The sequence below is a fragment of the Cannabis sativa genome, chromosome 9 (genome assembly GCF_029168945.1).
Source record: "Cannabis sativa cultivar Pink pepper isolate KNU-18-1 chromosome 9, ASM2916894v1, whole genome shotgun sequence".
NCBI classification, from domain to species: Eukaryota; Viridiplantae; Streptophyta; class Magnoliopsida; order Rosales; family Cannabaceae; genus Cannabis; species Cannabis sativa.
In genome coordinates, this window is record NC_083609.1 from 19,815,869 (window position 1) to 19,833,896 (window position 18,028).

General features: G+C 28.7%; 1 protein-coding gene and 1 long non-coding RNA gene across 3 annotated transcripts; both read left to right on the forward strand.

Annotated features, from left to right (window-relative positions):
* Window positions 1-205: 205 nt before the first annotated feature.
* LOC133031122 (uncharacterized) lies at window positions 206-13,457 on the forward strand. Its single transcript, XM_061104488.1, has 2 exons — window positions 206-341; window positions 12,519-13,457. The coding sequence occupies exons 1-2, from the start codon at window positions 315-317 to the stop codon at window positions 12,813-12,815; spliced, it is 324 nt and encodes a 107-aa protein (XP_060960471.1). The 5' UTR covers window positions 206-314; the 3' UTR covers window positions 12,816-13,457.
* On the forward strand, window positions 2,849-4,548 carry LOC133030819 (uncharacterized). 2 transcript variants are annotated; one of them, XR_009684358.1, is made up of 3 exons: window positions 2,849-3,322; window positions 3,540-3,605; window positions 4,202-4,548. It is a non-coding gene; the product is annotated as an uncharacterized LOC133030819 (long non-coding RNA). The 2 variants fall into 2 exon arrangements; XR_009684357.1 differs by having other exon boundaries at window positions 4,239-4,548.
* Window positions 13,458-18,028: the final 4,571 nt, after the last annotated feature.

The following is an 18,028-nucleotide window of genomic DNA, read 5'->3' on the forward strand; positions in this document are numbered from 1 at the left end:
TAAGTTAGGTAGGATTTGATATATAATTACAATAGTTATCTTTAGATTAGATATGTGCTTTTAAATATTTCTCATATAAAATACATGTTGTTTTGAATGAAAATGTAGTATCCACAGCAATCACGTAGGTAGCCGAAAATTGATCTAGGTACATTGAGCATAGAAAGCGTTGAATTTATATATATAAATGGATCGTGGACACGTTAAGACCATTTCTTGGACGACAATTAAGAGAGATCAAAGCAAAATGACGATGGTCCAGCTATATAGTACACTTATACTATCTCCTCCCTCCTCTACTGGACGAATCCTAAATGTACGGCCGTCTGAGTTCAGTAAAGGTCAATTTTCTTCATTCAAATACCTATACCCTTATCAAAAAAAAAAAAAATACCTTTATCTTTTTCTAATTTATGTTCAATAAACTAGTTCATTGTTGCTTAATGATAAGTTGAACTGCTCTTTAAGTAGTAGGCCATATGTACAGAAAAATAAAAAAGAGAATTAATATTTATTCTGTTATAAATATTAATAATTATATGGATGTCCAAATCTTTTATTTATTACCATTAATTGTAATCAAAATTCCTCTTTTTCTTAGTTTCCCTTTTTCTTAGTTTCTTAATATTTCACTCTTGTATTTGTATAAATAGGGGTTCACCCCATTTGAATAAACAACTCAGAAATTCTCATTCACTTTCTCTTTCTCTCTTCATCTTCTTCTTTCTTCTCATCTACTTTATATTATTTTATATTATTTTATAACACGTTATCAGCACGAGTCTCTGCCCAAGCTTCAAGTATGAGTCTCTGCCCAAGTCCCAATGTAAGTATCTTGTTAAAGTTCTTGAATTGTTTCAAAGTCAAAATACACTAAATATATATTTATATATATACTCCTCTGACTGAAACAATTTCAATAATCATTTGGTTTCTTTTTTCTTTTTATCTATATATCTATATATTATATATGTATATATATTTTTATATATTTATTATTGATTTCATATATATATAATGTTCTTATCATTCATAATATTTACAATATATGTGTGCCTATGATATGATAGAGAAAATCTATATAAATTATACATATATCTAGAAGATTATGTATCATCGATAAAATATTGCATATATCCTAAAGATTATGCATCATCGATAAAATATTGCATATATCCTGAAGATTATGCATCATCGATAAAATATTGCATATATCCTGAAGATTATGCATCCTCGATAAAATATCGCATATATCCTGATGATTATGCGTCCTCAATAAAATCTTGCATATATCCTGAAGATTATGCAAATGTAATATTCATTATATAGTTGATGGATATATAATGAAAGAGATGAATACATATTTATATATATGTTCTTGTATTCTTTGAGGACAATGAAAAGTAATCTAATATCGATATAGATTTTGACAAACATTTCCTAAAGTAAATGTTTTATATTTATCAAAGAATCATTAAAAATGATTATTATTGATGCAATTTTATAGTGGGTTTTGAATACCCAAAAAGAATGTTAAGAAAATTGCATTGAAACAATAAAGTATAAGAATAACAATGAGCATGACTAATGTTATTTAAATGCATGAGGCAGTATTTATTGTTCATCATTCTCTACAGAGAATGATACGAATTGAAGTCAATCACTTTTAAAGATTCCTCGTATTAGTCATGTTATTATACATTGTTATTACTTGCAATGTTAGAAATTATTGAATCTGACATATGTTAAAGATTAAATTTTGCATACATCTTGGAGACTATGCAAAAATTGCATTCATATATTCTTTGAAATATCGTAAAAGAAATTGTTGAATAATTTCTTATACTTTTTATGGATGAACAAGTAATAAATTTTTAAGAAATTTATAATAATGTTCTACTTGTTCAACGTCATTCCCCGAAGTGAATGTAATGATTTTAAATAATCAATGACATTATTTACTACTCAAATATTTCCAGAAAAAGTGGAAACAACTAAAAGATGAGATACCACACATAATCAAAGTGCATGAAATTTATATATCATGTGTGGAATTGAATAATAGTGGTCGCGTACCTGTAGTACGGACATACTTATAATCAAGATAAAAGTATACTTGATTATTTAATAGAATGTGAATTGTACAAACTTATTGTACATTTAGAATATTTAAATATCATTACCTAAAGAGAATGAATAGACATGAAATTCTATTTCAAAGAATATAGATTTCACATATATTGGTAATGCCAGAAGCAAATTAATATATACATATTTTATTATTTCTTGAAATCAATAGTTTCAAACTATTGTTAGTACAGGATATGTATATATATAGTTACTATATAATTCAGTTTGCATATTCCCAGAAGTGAATATATAACTTACTAACATTTGTTAGTGATCCAATATAATCAAAGTGATAAAGAATCACAAAATGATTATTTGAAAAGCTTCCTGAAGAAGTCTTACATACAATTGCTACTTGGAGTAGTAAAATATTTTTGTATGTACCTAGATGTATAACTTTTATCTAGTTATGAAAGTGATAAGAAATAACTTATTATATGTACTGGTTGTACATTTAAATATATAATATATCAAGTCGTGATAATTAGACTGATGAATACACTACAAGAAACTTAAGTATTAGCAGCGACTATATTAGGGGCGACAAAAAGTCGCCTCTAATAATATGGGTATTAGGGGCGATAAAAGGCTGTCGCCCCTAAAGAAAATATTTTTTTTATTTTTTTGACTTTGTATATAATTAGGGGCGACAAAAGTCGCCCCTAATAATTTTAGAGACGATTTTTAATTATTAGGGGCGACAATAGTCGCCCCTAAAAATTTTAAAATGTGTTTGGTGGATTTGGGCGGGATTTTTCCCGCTTATAGTATTAGGGGCGACAAAAATCGCCCCTAAAAATTTGACTTCTGACACTCTACTTATTAAGGGTGACTTTTAGAGGCGACAATTGTCGCCCCAAAAAGTTGTTTCATTAAAAATCATTTCGTCTTCCCCGAGCCCCATTCTTTGTTACCCTAAAAAAATCTAAAAATCTCTCTCTCTCTCAAATTTCTTTATTACCACCAATGGTGGTCTCTTACCACCGGTCGTCGTCCCCTCCCAAGGCCTGAACGAAGTCCTCCACCAAATCTAAAACCCCTCGAAACGCCGCCCAAACTTCAAGTCTTCCCTCCCTTACTTCGTTCTCTCTCGTTTCCTTTTGCTCTGCCGCCCAAACAAGCCCACAACGGAGTACGATGATGGACGAACATCGAGCTGGGGATCACGAATGTCAGGGCTTCGATGGATCAGGTAAGATTGTTATTTTTCTTCTTTTTTTTTTCTTACTCTTCTGATTTGGGGCTCGATAGGAATTTTTTTTTTCTTCTTCTTTTTGGGTTAGGGGACTCTGTATATATGAATTTTGTCAAGGAAACTTTATCATCCATAAATTTTTTGGTATAAAAATTTCTGTCATTTATATATATATATGTTAAGATTGATTTGTTTTTTTTTTTAATTTCATTAGGAAGGAATGCACCCATTGCAGCCAAGTCTCCGTCTCAGGCGGCGTCCTAAAGCTGGTGCAACCAAGGTCATTAATCTTTTATTTTGACTTTGATTCTTTTTTGAGATTCTGCTTTTTTGTTTCTTTTTTTTTTTGCCTAATATAATAAGCTTTTTTTTTAAAAAAATAAAATAAAATAAAAAGGATATATGCTTATGAGGTAATTTTAACTTTAGTGTTTTGCATTATATAGAAATTTTGTGGTTTTGGTAATTGGTTGTATTTGTATTTGTTTTTCCTTTCTAAATTTTATTATAATCCTTTTAGGTTAAACATTAGATCCAGACCCTTGTTTTCATTCCATAGTGTAGCTTTGTCATTTGATTTTTTTGTTTCTATAAGATGCTCTATGGATTTAGTAGCTGCAATTAGGAGTTTGAATTAAAGTGAATTGGGAAGAATATTTTTTTTTTTATGTAAGTCAAATTATTTTTTGAAATTATATTTATTATTCTTACAGTATCAAATTTGCTTCTTTTATTCTCAATCCAATTTACATGAATTAGTAATGAATATTGTTTGATTTTGCTTGGTATTTAATGTGGTGTGCTTTGATTCAGTGTATTATCACCAAATATAATTATAATAAACGATAAAGATTATATGTTTACTCATTTTTTCAGTTACCAAATTAGTAAAATTTGCTGATTTGTGTAGCAGTGTGACTCCAAGTTCAGAATTGTCTATGAAAGCTCAATCACCGAACGTCAGATCCAAAGATTTATATCTACGTTACAACAACATTATCAACAACTACTTTATTGTTTTTTTTTCTTTTGTATTTAAACTATTTTAGTAATGTTGTTTGTATTTTTGTACTAGTTAATGCCTTTTTATTTTAGTATTTATGCTATAGTATTAGATTATCAAATTTATATTATGTTACATTTGAACATTTATGTTATTGTATCACCATTATCAAATTTATATTATGTTACGTATAAAAATTTATGCTATTATATTATTCTAATTGTTCTTTATTAAATATATTTAATATTTTATTTTATTTATTATAATAGTTATTTTTCATAAATTAAATATTAATATTTCTAATATTATCAAAAATTTATTTTTTTTAATGTAAAAACCTTTAGGGGCGACATAGTTGCCCCTAAAAGTCAAACAATGATTTCTGACACACCTTTTTAGAGGCGACTTTAGGAGTATTAGGGGCGACATTGTCGCCCCTAAAAGTAAAGTTCAAAAATTTGTTGATTACTTTTAGGGGCGACAATGTCGCCCCTAATTACAGGCGACATTTTTGTCGCCCCTAATAATACTTTTAGGCGCGAATTATTAGAGGCGACCTTTTAGGGGCGACTTGTCGCCTCTAATAGTCATTAGGAGCGATTTTCTATAGTTTTAGAGGCGACTTTTGTCGCCCCTAATACATATAATTGCTGTAGTGATAGTCTATTAATAAATTAGACGACTTGTTAAAAAGATACCAGGAAACATGAATGATATATTATGGTTATATCTATTTGACCATTACAATAACATGATGAAGTTGTCATGTATCTTTTAAATTATACACATCATTGAATTGATGATAGTGATTCCTGAAGAAATATAAAGTTTGATAAACATAATAGTGACTCCTGAAGAGTGTATATGTTTTGGAGAATAATATAATTATATTATTCGTGTAGATAAAAATGAAACTGTTTATGATTACTTATATGCTGTAGTGATTTTACATTACCTTGTGAAAGTTTCATTGAAATACAAATTATAGTGAACCTGAAGTTCATGAATTGAATTATTTTGACATGATCAATCATATGCAATAAATTGTCAAAGAATTTGACTAAATTTTGTTGAAGAACTAGAAGATTCTTCTCATTGTTAATTTATAAGGCTCAAAAGAAGAATGTGCATACATTTGCACATAGAAAATATTTAAATTATATTTCCTTAACAATCTTGAGCTATTGTTAGATTTTTATTGCATAGTTTCTTATCGATGTGATAAGATTATATAATCATGCATTTACAAAATGTGTAAATTTATGTATTTCTAATTATACACGTATGACTCATTCTTAGAAATGAATTAAGTTCATAAGGATTGAACTTGAAATCGAAGTTTATTGAACACGAAGTTCAATGTCATATAGTATATATGAGTTTAAACAAATATTGATTCATTGTGATATACTGAAATCCCTACAGGTATATTAATATTATTAGATATCACAATTTTTAAAAATTCTCTCGATCAGGGGGAGAGAAGCAGTTGGGATCGATGATAATTTTTGAAAAATGATCCTTGCACAAAGTATATAAGAACAATATAGTTCAAAATAATTAATACCAACTGCAAATCAATATTATTCAAAGTTGAGATAGAATGAGTTGAAAACGCCTGAAGCGTAAATGAACAATGTAGAAATTATTAATAAATGTTCATTTGATTTGCCCTGAAGTTGTTAAATCTAGAGGTACTCATGGAGATACCTTATTGTTATAAAATATTAAAATGATAACCGTGATGAAAACGGTACTCAAAAAGACTCCCAAGAGAAGTTAGACATAACACATTTGATCATAATTGAATCCCTGAAGTGATTCTATATAGGTACCTATAAATGATAAACATATTTGAAAAATATGTAATTTAAAGAGATCTCTATAAGTTATGTCAATATGGGAGGAAATTATCATTTATTGAAATTTTTGTCGACAATAAATATTGAATGTGTGCATATGCAATAAACTAACATGAGATAGCAAGGATCATGTATTAGATTTGTCGAGAATCATCGACATACATTTTGATTTTTGGCCAAAATATTATGACGCAATCCAGACAAATTTACTCACATAAAGTGAAGTAAGACCTGTAGGGTGTGCAAATAAATATTTCTAATGAGAAATTTGCATATATGTATTTGTACATAATGAATTGTTGTACAAAGTTTGCATAGACATGAGATTGATTGAAGTAAGGCTTAAATATTGAGAAAATATAATCATGATTTGATTATAGCCTGGAATATATTTTATGAGGATTTATAAGCGTCACATAAATGTTGCAACAAAAGATTATTTATTTGGAGCTCCTAATATAGTGAGAATTTGAAATAAGCCTTATCTAAAAATTCTAGAAGAATTTAATACATGTCTTAAGTGATATAAATTCTAAGTCGCGCGCACTATATGACAAAGATCTTTGTATGAAATAAAGACATGTAAGTAAATTATTGTTTGAAAAATACGTATGGTTGTCTATGCAGTATAAATACGTAAATTATACGTTGTGATAGACTCTTGAAGAGTTTTTGATTAATTGCAAAACAAACTTTTATTTCTTTTGAATATCGAGAAATATTAAATGTATAAAGTTTGTTCATTAGTATTGAAGTCCTGAAGTACTTCATATGTATTAAGAATTATAGATATATGATCATTTGATATGGAAATTAAGATCATACAACAAGATGGAACAAATATATGGTCTTGGAGTACCATCATTGTTACAAACAAAAATTTATATTATCATTAATGTGTTATGTTCATATCTACTTGAAATATTAAATTTTAGTATGAACAAGATTGTATATACACATGAATGATACAATTAGTTGGATAAAGACTAATGTTTCACGAACCCCTCATCTATAATTTAAAAGTCCATACATACTCTGGAAGAGTTATAGAAAATATATGATCAAAGATTATATATGGTGATATTTTAAAAGTGATAACAATAATCTTATGAGATATATTATCACCAAAAGAATTATGGATCATATGTGCATGAGGGGGAGACATATTCATGTTGCACTCTTTTTCCCTTAGCTCAGGTTTTGTCCCACTGGGTTTTCCTGGCAAGGTTTTTAACGAGGCAAATTGCAAATAGTTATGAATATAAAATATATATTGTACTCTTTTTCCTTAGCTCAGATTTTGTCCCACTGGGTTTTTCTGACAAGATTTTTAAAGAGACAACTTTAAATCATGTTAACATACTTGCATTTTATGAAGCAAGTAGAGAATGTGTGTGAGTGAGATCATTGACATAGCATATTCGGGAAACATATGGATTGCACTCTATAAAGAAGTATCAACACAAACAGTTCTCTATGAAGATAATACTGCTTGCATCGCTCAACTAAAAGGAGGGTACATTGAAGGAGATAGAGTTAGAACACATTTCACCAAATTCTTCTTTATACGCTTCAAGAAAATGCATATTGGTGTTCAACATATTCAATCGAGTGTCAATCTTACAAACTTATTCACAAAGTTATTACCAACATCAACATTTGAGAAGACGGCAGATAAGATCGAAATTCGTCGATTAGAAGATCTCCACAAATGCTTAAATGAGGGGGAGTTAGTTTACACTATACTCTTCTTCCTTTGATCAAATTTTCAGCAAGATTTTTAATAAGGCAGTTATTATGGACATCCAAGGGGGAGTGTTATAAATATTAATAATTATATGGATGTCCAAATCTTTTATTTATTACCATTAATTGTAATCAAAATTCCTCTTTTTCTTAGTTTCCCTTTTTCTTAGTTTCTTAATATTTCACTCTTGTATTTGTATAAATAGGGGTTCACCCCATTGGAATAAACAACTCAGAAATTCTCATTCACTTTCTCTTTCTCTCTTCATCTTCTTCTTTCTTCTCATCTACTTTATATTATTTTATATTATTTTATAACATATTCCAATTTTTTGAGTTGTTGTCTAAGTATATATTATCATTTCAATGAATAGTTTAGAACCAATATGAAGTCAAACTCTAGCTACTCTGCAAAACAAACTAATGAGAAACTTAATTTATTCTTGACGATATTGAAAATTAATAATGTAGTCAAAATTGCAAACTGGCATCGTGTAATAATCTATAATCATTTGATAGTGGCTGCTCTCTCTGGTATTAACGATCACCACAAAGAAACAACTAAATTATAACTAAAAGAGTATCAACAACTAAAAGTAGTTTACTAGTAAAAACAAAATCACATTTGTTGTCATGACTGAGAAACTTATATAATTATTAATATTGGCACAAGATGATAGTTTTTGTATTATTATATTTTATAATAGTGATATATATGAGTACAAATATATATAAATATATAAAATGGTAATACCGGCCATGATCGATTATTACTAAAAAAATTAATTATAAAATCAATTTTAAAAATATTAAATCAGTAAATTTTGATTCAATAACTAATAATAAAAAAAGATGTTTGAATTTAGTTAGTTAATTAACAAAATATAAAAAATATTACTTTTTATACTGTATAAAAATATTTAAATCAAATGTAACTTTTTTTTTATCATTTTTTTCTCAATCGGTAGAACAACTTTAGTATATAAATTTGAGATAACAAAATTAAGCATAAATCTAAATTTTTTTAATAATAATTATTTATAGGTAATATACGTATAACAATATTAAGATTTTTTTTTTTTTTTTTACACTTCAAAACAGTTTTTTTTTTTTTTTTTTTTTTTGTATTGTATGGAATTTTATATAGAAATCCATATTGCAACTAGCGCTGTAATTTAAATTGCAACAAAAAATTGTATATAAACTCTTATTGCAAGTGCTGCAACCAGTTTAAAAATTCAAACCGTAAATTTGAAAAAAAAAAAAAAAACTAATAATAAAACAGTATATAAAGTAATTCCCCGTAATATTATAACAACTACATATAAAAGGTTATATAAAAGGTTGAGTCATGAATAATGAAAAATGTTAACTGAGATTTATATTGATATCTTTTTTAAAATAAAAAATAAAAAATACATCATTATATCAATTTGTTACGTCCTTTTAAACATTTGATATATCATATTAGTTTGTACTCTTCTACCTTCTTCTTTAAAATATTACCTTATTGAAACTTTTTCTTTTTATTAAATTGTACCTCACACTCTTACATTATATACCATAAACCCCACTTTTAAATTTCTCTCAACATCATTTTAATAATAGATTAATAATAAAAAATAATCAAATATTATATATCTTTATATATTAAAAGTGTCTATCTAACGGCATTTCTTGGTTTAACAGAATATACTTTAAAAATAAAAGAATATTCTGTTAAATTTAACGTTAATAGGTTTGATCTCCCATTAACAAATAAACCCAATAATTAAACCCAAAAAATTAAACAATTTTTTTAAATTAAAAAAAAAAAAAATCATCTTAGCCACATATCTCTCTACCAAATTGTATATCCCCAAATTATCAAATCCAATAACAAAAGAATGTTTTGTGTGGAAATCAAGAAATTCAATTCTGATATTCCAAACAAAAACAATAATTCGAAACCAAAAATGGTCGAAGAACAATGTCTCTTTCCTTGAAACAACAATCTTGAAACTCAAGGGAAAGAAGAAATCGAAGTAGCCCATATCGACATTGATCTCCCAGAATTCAAATCGTTGTCGCCGAAAAAGATAATCGACCAAAAGTGGCAGCGAATCCAATTCTCGTTGCAACGATTCAGATAAAACTCCTTTAGTCCCTCATGTACTTTGTTAAGGTTCATTGATTCCATTCTGCAATCTTTCAGTACAAACAGTCAGATTTCAGCCGTAAGTATATCGACATTCGAATGAGATCAGGGAATTAAGTCATTTTCGGTCATCACTATTATCGTTACCCGATCGAGCTTCGATGATTCTAACTCCATCAAATTGGCCTTCGATGATGTCTGCGACTTCGAGTATCAAGTCCTCAACATCGTCGCTAACACCTGCCGTGCTCTCTCTTTCGCTTGCTTTGCCAAGCAGTAAGTATATAGATACCTCATATACACAATAATAGATTAAGTTAAGAGTGAGTATTCTTTAACTGAAATGGTATTTTGATTATTATCTTTTATTTCTTCATAAAAGGGTTTTATCGTATTTGGATCAGGATTCAGATACAAGGCAATGCATATTATAATTGTTACAGGGGATCTATTGAAGAGGATGTCCTTGTAACAATACACGTGGAGACACTTTCAAAGTACCCCTTATTGCTTATGTCTCAGTAATTTTGAAATATATATTTATATTTCGGTAACAACAAAATATCCATGTGTATTAAGAGATGATGAAATCAAAATAAGCATACATACAGAGGTATGTGAAGATACCCAAGTGGGTTTATTTTCATATCCTTATTTGTAGACTTTGCCAATTCAATTAAACACATTGGCTATAACTTTTGCCAGGAATGTTTTTGCCACTTTGACAAAGTGATATTTAAAAATGTTTATTTTCATTAAATACTTGTATTTGATATATTATATTTTGGTTGTACAACTTCTTCTTCTCTCTCGTGAGTTCATTAAGATATGAGAAAAATGAGGTGAACACAATAATACCGAAGGCAGAGGCTAAGATTCTTTGTGAAAAGGTCACGAATAAGGCCTGTATTGATGATGATTTCATCAGGATTCTAATATGGTCTAAGTTAAGCTAATTTCTTCCCTCTAGGGTACACTGCCACTATTTTGTTCAATAACCATAAATTATCGGACTTGCTCGGAGAGCTTTAGGTACTCTTTTAATTTTCTTGTTATTATTCTTAATTTCAAATTAAGCTTCGTATGTTGCAAAATTATTGAAGCTTACGTGTTTGTTAATCTACTTTCTTCTTATTGTTGGGTGGATTTGACTAATTTCGATTTTGTAGTTTGGGTTTTCAAGTGGCTTTGTAACGATCCTATGGAGTTCCACATTAGCATATAAGATGAATTAGGTCGACAAATATATAGTTTCTACGAAAATTTGAGCCACCATAGACTTGATAATTTTTTTAGTTTATTTGTGTATTTATGCGATTTTTTTTTTGATGAATTACTCTTTTTAAAAATAAATATGTTTATATAAATTTAAATTTAAACTCTATATAAAATAATACATTTTTTTTCTTCTAGAAACATAAAGCTACAGACTAATTTCATTAACAATCATCAATATAAAATTTAAACTCTAAATTAAAAAATACTTTTTTTTTCTAGAAACATAAAGCAACAGACTAATTTCATTAACAATCATCAATATAAATATTCAAGTATGAATAAATAAGAACAATTCAAAATCAGAACAAATAAATATTCAAGTATTTCAATAAATTCATAAACAAATGAATCAGAACAATTCAAAATCTCAAATCAAGAAAATTAAAAGTTTAGATTTATAATCTTTACAAATTTGAAAAACTTAAATAGATCTATCTACCATTGTTATTGTCGTTGCTTAGTTACTGAATTTAATAACAAAAACCACTAGAACTTATATAAAACTAATATTTACGTGGCTCGCCACGTAACTCTCATCTAGTATTATATTCTATATGTATATAATTTTACACAAAAATCAACAAAAGACACTATAAAAGTAATAAACAATTAACCTAAGAATTAACGTTGTGCATATATATAAAAGATGTTAAGTTTATAAATCCTTCTGTACATCATTCATTGGATGGATTTTTTAACCTTTATATTTTTGTCTTTTTAGCTATTAAATATTTGATATCTTATACACAATAGATTCTATTTTAATTCTATATCCTTCACAAATAATACATCACCAAAGCCCTATTTTTTCTATATATTTTAATTCATACTTTTACATACATTAATTTTTTTTTCTATTTCTCTCTACATCATTTAAATATATTATATCTTTATATATTTAAATAATAAAAAAAATACTCTAATGAATGTACAACAGTTCATAAACACACAATACAAGTCTGTCCTCCTCAAAGGAAAGTAAATTGGAGCCATAAAGTATGGATCCATACTTTGTTTTGTGGACTGCAATCCAGGACAGACTCAGAACAAGGGAAAGACTGAAACAATTTAATATCATTGTTGAAGATCACTGCTTGTTATGCTAGCAACAACCAGAAACTAAGACCCTTTTTCTCCTGCCCCTTTTCTCTACAATGTTTAATGCAGATTAAAGAGTGGTTGGATTGGATGATGGAGTCAACAGAAGTGAATGGGATACTAAGATGGATAGAGCGCTCAAAACTAAGTCAATTCAGGAAAGAAGTATTGTATGTTGTTATGGTTGCGCTTGTATACCAGGTATGGAGATCGAGGAACGGCCTGCTGTGGAATTCAAAGGTGCCGAAAGAGACACAAGTGACCTACCTGACTAAAGAAGAAGTTAAGAGAAGAATCATCCATGTTTGGCCTAAAAATGTCTCTACAGGTGATAAAGAATGGTTTTCAAATATTGTAAAGTTATAGGAGCACAAAATATAATAGAAAGGCTTATAGAGAAATATTGTATAGCTAGAAAAAATATATATAGGTCTTCAAATTGGAGATGGTATTACGATGTAAAAGAGATATTTAGAGTAATGCATTACACTGATTTACCAAAAAAAAAGAATAATAGAAAAATAAATAACAAAAATCAGAAAATTAAATAAATTATTATACGATAGAGAATATATATAAATTATACATATATCTTAAAGATTATGCATCCTCGATAAAATTTTACATATATCTAAAAGATTACGCAAACATAATATTCATCATATAATTAACTGAAATATAATAAAACAGATGAATATATATTCATATGTAACGCCCTAATACGTACTAAGGGACGCTACCGTAATTTTTCAACCGAAGTGCTATCTTTGCTAATCAAAGTATTTTCTTGAAAATCGTGTCAAATTAAAACATTTAGAATTAACTATGAAACTTTATAAACTTTATACAAACATTTACAAGTGTCGGGATTCCGTTGTTAAACTTTTTACAAAATAGTCCAAATACAAAAGTCAGGTCGTACAATGACTACAAAATGAAAACCCCAGATGTCCCGAGACCGAACACTCCAGGTCGCGCTGCCATGACATGGATAACCTCATCCTAGCTCAAGCTCACTTCTGTTCAGCCTTCGGCTTTCCTTTATCTACACATGAAAGTAGAACTGTGAGTTGACACTCAGTAAGAAAAGCTTATAACATATCACATATTATCAACTTGTATCTAGGCACTCATACACCTATTTACAAGGCTAAACAAATGAGTAAGAACGCTCTTAACTAAGATACGACCATGTACCATTGTACCACAGCACTAAGTACCACCATCATACCAGTGTAGGTAGGGTATGAACCATACCCCGAGTACTGCTAAGTGTTGTACCGCGTACACCACGTACCTACTCGTACTAGTGCTTGTAGCACTGTAATATACTCTTCAAACATTGTACACTTTACCAATGTACTCTGTACCACTATTGTACAAGTGTTGGTAGTGTACAAATCACAACAAGCATGCACATATATTTCACACATACATACATTCGCATATATATCACATGTTATACACTATTCTTACCTCGTTTCTTAATTCAAGTAAGTTGGAAAATCACACGTCAAAACCCTAACTGGGTAAATCACACGTCAAAGTCTCGTGCTAGATGGATGCCCTAATCACATAACATAACTGGGTAAATCACACGTCAAAACCCTAATTCGCGAAATCTGAACCTCCAACTTAAGGTTCTGCTATTACTAATTGGAACTATAATACCTTAGGAAATAGAGAATCACCCAACCAAGGCATTGAAATGGACACGAATTGAGGAAATGAATTGTTCGAGGAATCTTCCAAAACCGGTTAGACGATAAGCTATCTTTGTTAGAAGAGGTTCTTGCGCGATTTGAAGATATCTGCATTGTAAATTCATGAGTGATTCTAATCACTACGTCAAAATGAATAAGGATGCATACATATACATCTCCAATGGAGAGCTAAAATTGTTGTGTATATACATATTTTAGTCCATCGTTATAAAAATAAACTATAATGGTGGTATATAATGTAGTCGAAATTTAGCACATGCTAGAAATTATGTCAAATTTGGAACAAAATATAGCATGAACTAAATTTTAGACACAATAAATGTTTTATTTTTATTTACTCTTTTGCCACTTATTAATGTAATTAATCATTTTTTACATTTTTATTTATATATTTGATAGAATTTTTCTATACTTTTAATAAAAATGTAATTTTTCTGTTGATATTTTTTTTTTATACATTTCTATTGAAAAATGAATAATTTTACTCTAATGCATTAGAGCACTATTATAAAATTTGGGTTAAATATAATATTGGTTCAATTTTTTTAGCTCAAATTATACATTATCCATTAGAGATGATAAGAAAAATACTAAAGGAGGTGGCACTACTACAAACCAAGCCTTTAGAGGCCTTTTTTTCTGCATAATATTATATAACCGACGACATAGGATTGGGAAGTTTTGGAAGGGATTTTGACGCCACTTATGGCGTCGGTTATTTGGAAATGCTAAAGTCTCATATATATGTATAGTGTTGGGCATCTTAGGTATCAAATGCTAATGTTCTATTAATAATAATAAAAATAATTGACCAGAAAAAGAATATTGTACAAAAAATATACATAAAAAAATCTAGAGAAATTGTTGTAAAAAAATTGTAAAAATAAAAATTAACAATCATTCATAACAAAAAAAAGAAGAAAAAAAAATTTACATCAAGTTTTGCAATTATGCATTAGTGCATAATGCTAAAAATTAATGCAAATATATCACAAGTCATTTTTTTGACAAATATAGTACAATTTTTACATATTCCATTAGAGATGTTCTTGCAAATATATATGTAGTAATAAAAAAAATTAAAATTCTAATCGAAATTAATAAAGATATATATATATATTAATAACGAAAATGTAAATGACACATTAAGGTGTCAAGCACCACAAATGGTAATATATCGTTATTGGTACATTTTAACATCAGTTCTCACAAATTTTAATTTAATATGATTTAGAAAACTGCTAAACAATTATTGTGTATGTGAATCGGTATGCTATTGAGCACCTTAAAGTGCTACATATCAATGATAATATAAAAAATCATTTACTTAAAAAAAATAGTACAAATATCATTCATAAAAAATAAAAATAAAAATAAAACACAAAAATTTAAAATAAAAAGTTACTAACCAATTATTGAGTGTCAGATCGGTAAAGTATTGAACACCTTAAAGTACTAATAATAAGTACAAGAAATTATTTACCAAAAAATTAGTATATAAAAAAAAGTACATATATATAAGATATTTCTTAGATAAGAGCACTACTTTTGTTCTCATATTATTAAGATTAGGATGTTAGTTAATATGGTTAAGAGGTTGTTTTAGTTGTTTTAGTTATAACTAATTCTTGATTAGTTACTTTGTCTCTTTTACCCTTATTGCTGGGTATAAAACTATTGCTGTATTGTATCCAAGAGACAGATATTTTGAAATCAAGAACAGAGCTTTCTTTCGTTCTCTCTTTCTCTGTAAAAACCAGTTAAGGTTTCCTATTCCTCATACATATGTAAGGGTATTTTTACCACCATTAATTTTTAATCTAATGATATTAATTTTTTTAGTTATGATGTGATATATCATATGGGATTAATATCAACAATACTTAATTACTTATGCTTTTAAGAACGAAAAAAAAACTACCTCCTCAATCCATGAAATTAAGTCGTACAGAGTTTTTTTTTTTTTTTTTTTTGAAAAGTACGATTTAGTGCTTCAATTTACCTCCTCAATCAATGAAAGTTTTAATGCACAGTTTCTTTTCTTTTTTTTTTTTTTTGAAAAGCACAATTTTGTGCCTTAATATGTTGTTACCGAAAGGTTGTTTAACTAAATTAATGACTATATTTGAAAGCAACGAAGCAAATAAGTACTGATGAAAGTGGCAACCAATATTTTTGTTTACTATTTTTTAGAAATTGTACAAGCTAATTAACAAAGAAAAATAAAAGATATCAAATTCGATACAGCCATAATTAAAAAGTGAGCCTGGAGAATTTCTAAAGAAGTGATTTGATAATAATATTATCTCTATTTTTTACCATTAATTGTTATCAAATCTTGAACCTAAATTAGAAATTTGAAGAGAAGTTTCAAGTTGGTATCCATATAATTAGATTCAACAATAACAATAAGCAGTCAAGGTATTAGCAAAAATATAATATGTGATTATTAGCCTGGGTAAAAAATGAGGAATAATTATTGAATATAAATTAAGTGATCAAATAAGATTTTTCAAAGAAACTAATATTATGTTTCTGAAAAAAATAACTATTTTAAAAAAAATTTATTATTATTTTTTTTTTAAAAAAAAAAAGAAGCCAAAAATAACTGTAATAATAATATAGAATGCTATAATGTTTCACAGCACATAGTAATATTATGCACCAAATTTATTTAACTAATTAAAAGCTTAAAAAAAAATGCTCTTACGTGAGAGCAAAAGTAATGCTCTCACCTAAAAATTTTCCCATATATATATAAAAAGAAGTAACCCACAAAGACAAAACGTTTTCTTTTATTTTATTATAACATCTATTTATATATAGATGTTACTAGCTAGTTATGAGAGAAAATGCAGAGAAAAGAAGAAGGAGAAAACAGAGTAAATTGCTCTGTTGAATGTGTTATTATTATCCAAAGCAGTATGAATACAATTACATGAAGGGGACTCTATTTATATTGAGCTGAGTTAGTTGGGAATAACTAACTCAGCTGAAGCAAAACAAAACAGACCAAGAATTGGTTTTAACAGAATCAGTTGATAGACTAAGGGTAGTCTTGTAATAGCCCCCCTCAAGCTGTAGTGTAGATATTCGAAATGTTCAGCTTGGAGACAATGTTGTTGAAGGGCGTTGGTAGCAGAGCCTTGGTAAAGATGTCGGCCAGGTTGTTGTGTGATGAAACATGAAGTAACTTGAGGACGCCTTGTTGAACTTTTTCTCGAATGAAGTGGCAATCGATCTCAACATGTTTGGTGCGCTCATGGTAGACTGGATTTTCACTAATGTGGATAACTGCTGTGTTGTCGCAATAGAGAGAGGCAGGTTTGTTGAGTGAGATGCCAAAATCTTTGAGGAGTGCAAGGATCCATGTTACTTCGGATGTGGCATTGGCCATGGCTCTATATTCGGCTTCGGCTGAAGAGCGAGAAACAACCTGTTGTTTTTTGGATTTCCAAGAGACTAAGGCTTGTCCAAGGAAGACGCAATTCCCTGAAATGGAGCGCCTTGTGTCTTGACAAGCTCCCCAATCTGCATCGGCGAAGAAGGATAACTAAACGTTGGTTGGAGACAGATTGGTCTCAGCATAGGCAGATAGTTGGGGAGTGGAGGTGGCAGGGAAAAAAATGCCCTGTCCAGGAGTCCTCTTGAGGTATTGAAGTATTCTATGAGCAGCTTGGAGATGAGGTGCTCGAGGAGAAGATAAAAATTGACTTAGGTGATTCACGGCGTAAGTAATGTCAAGCCGTGTTATGGTTAGATAAATCAATTTGCCTATAAGGCTTCTATAGATTGTAGGGTCGGGCAATGGCTTGCCTTTATCTTTGCTAAGCTTGAGATTAGTTTTCATAGGTG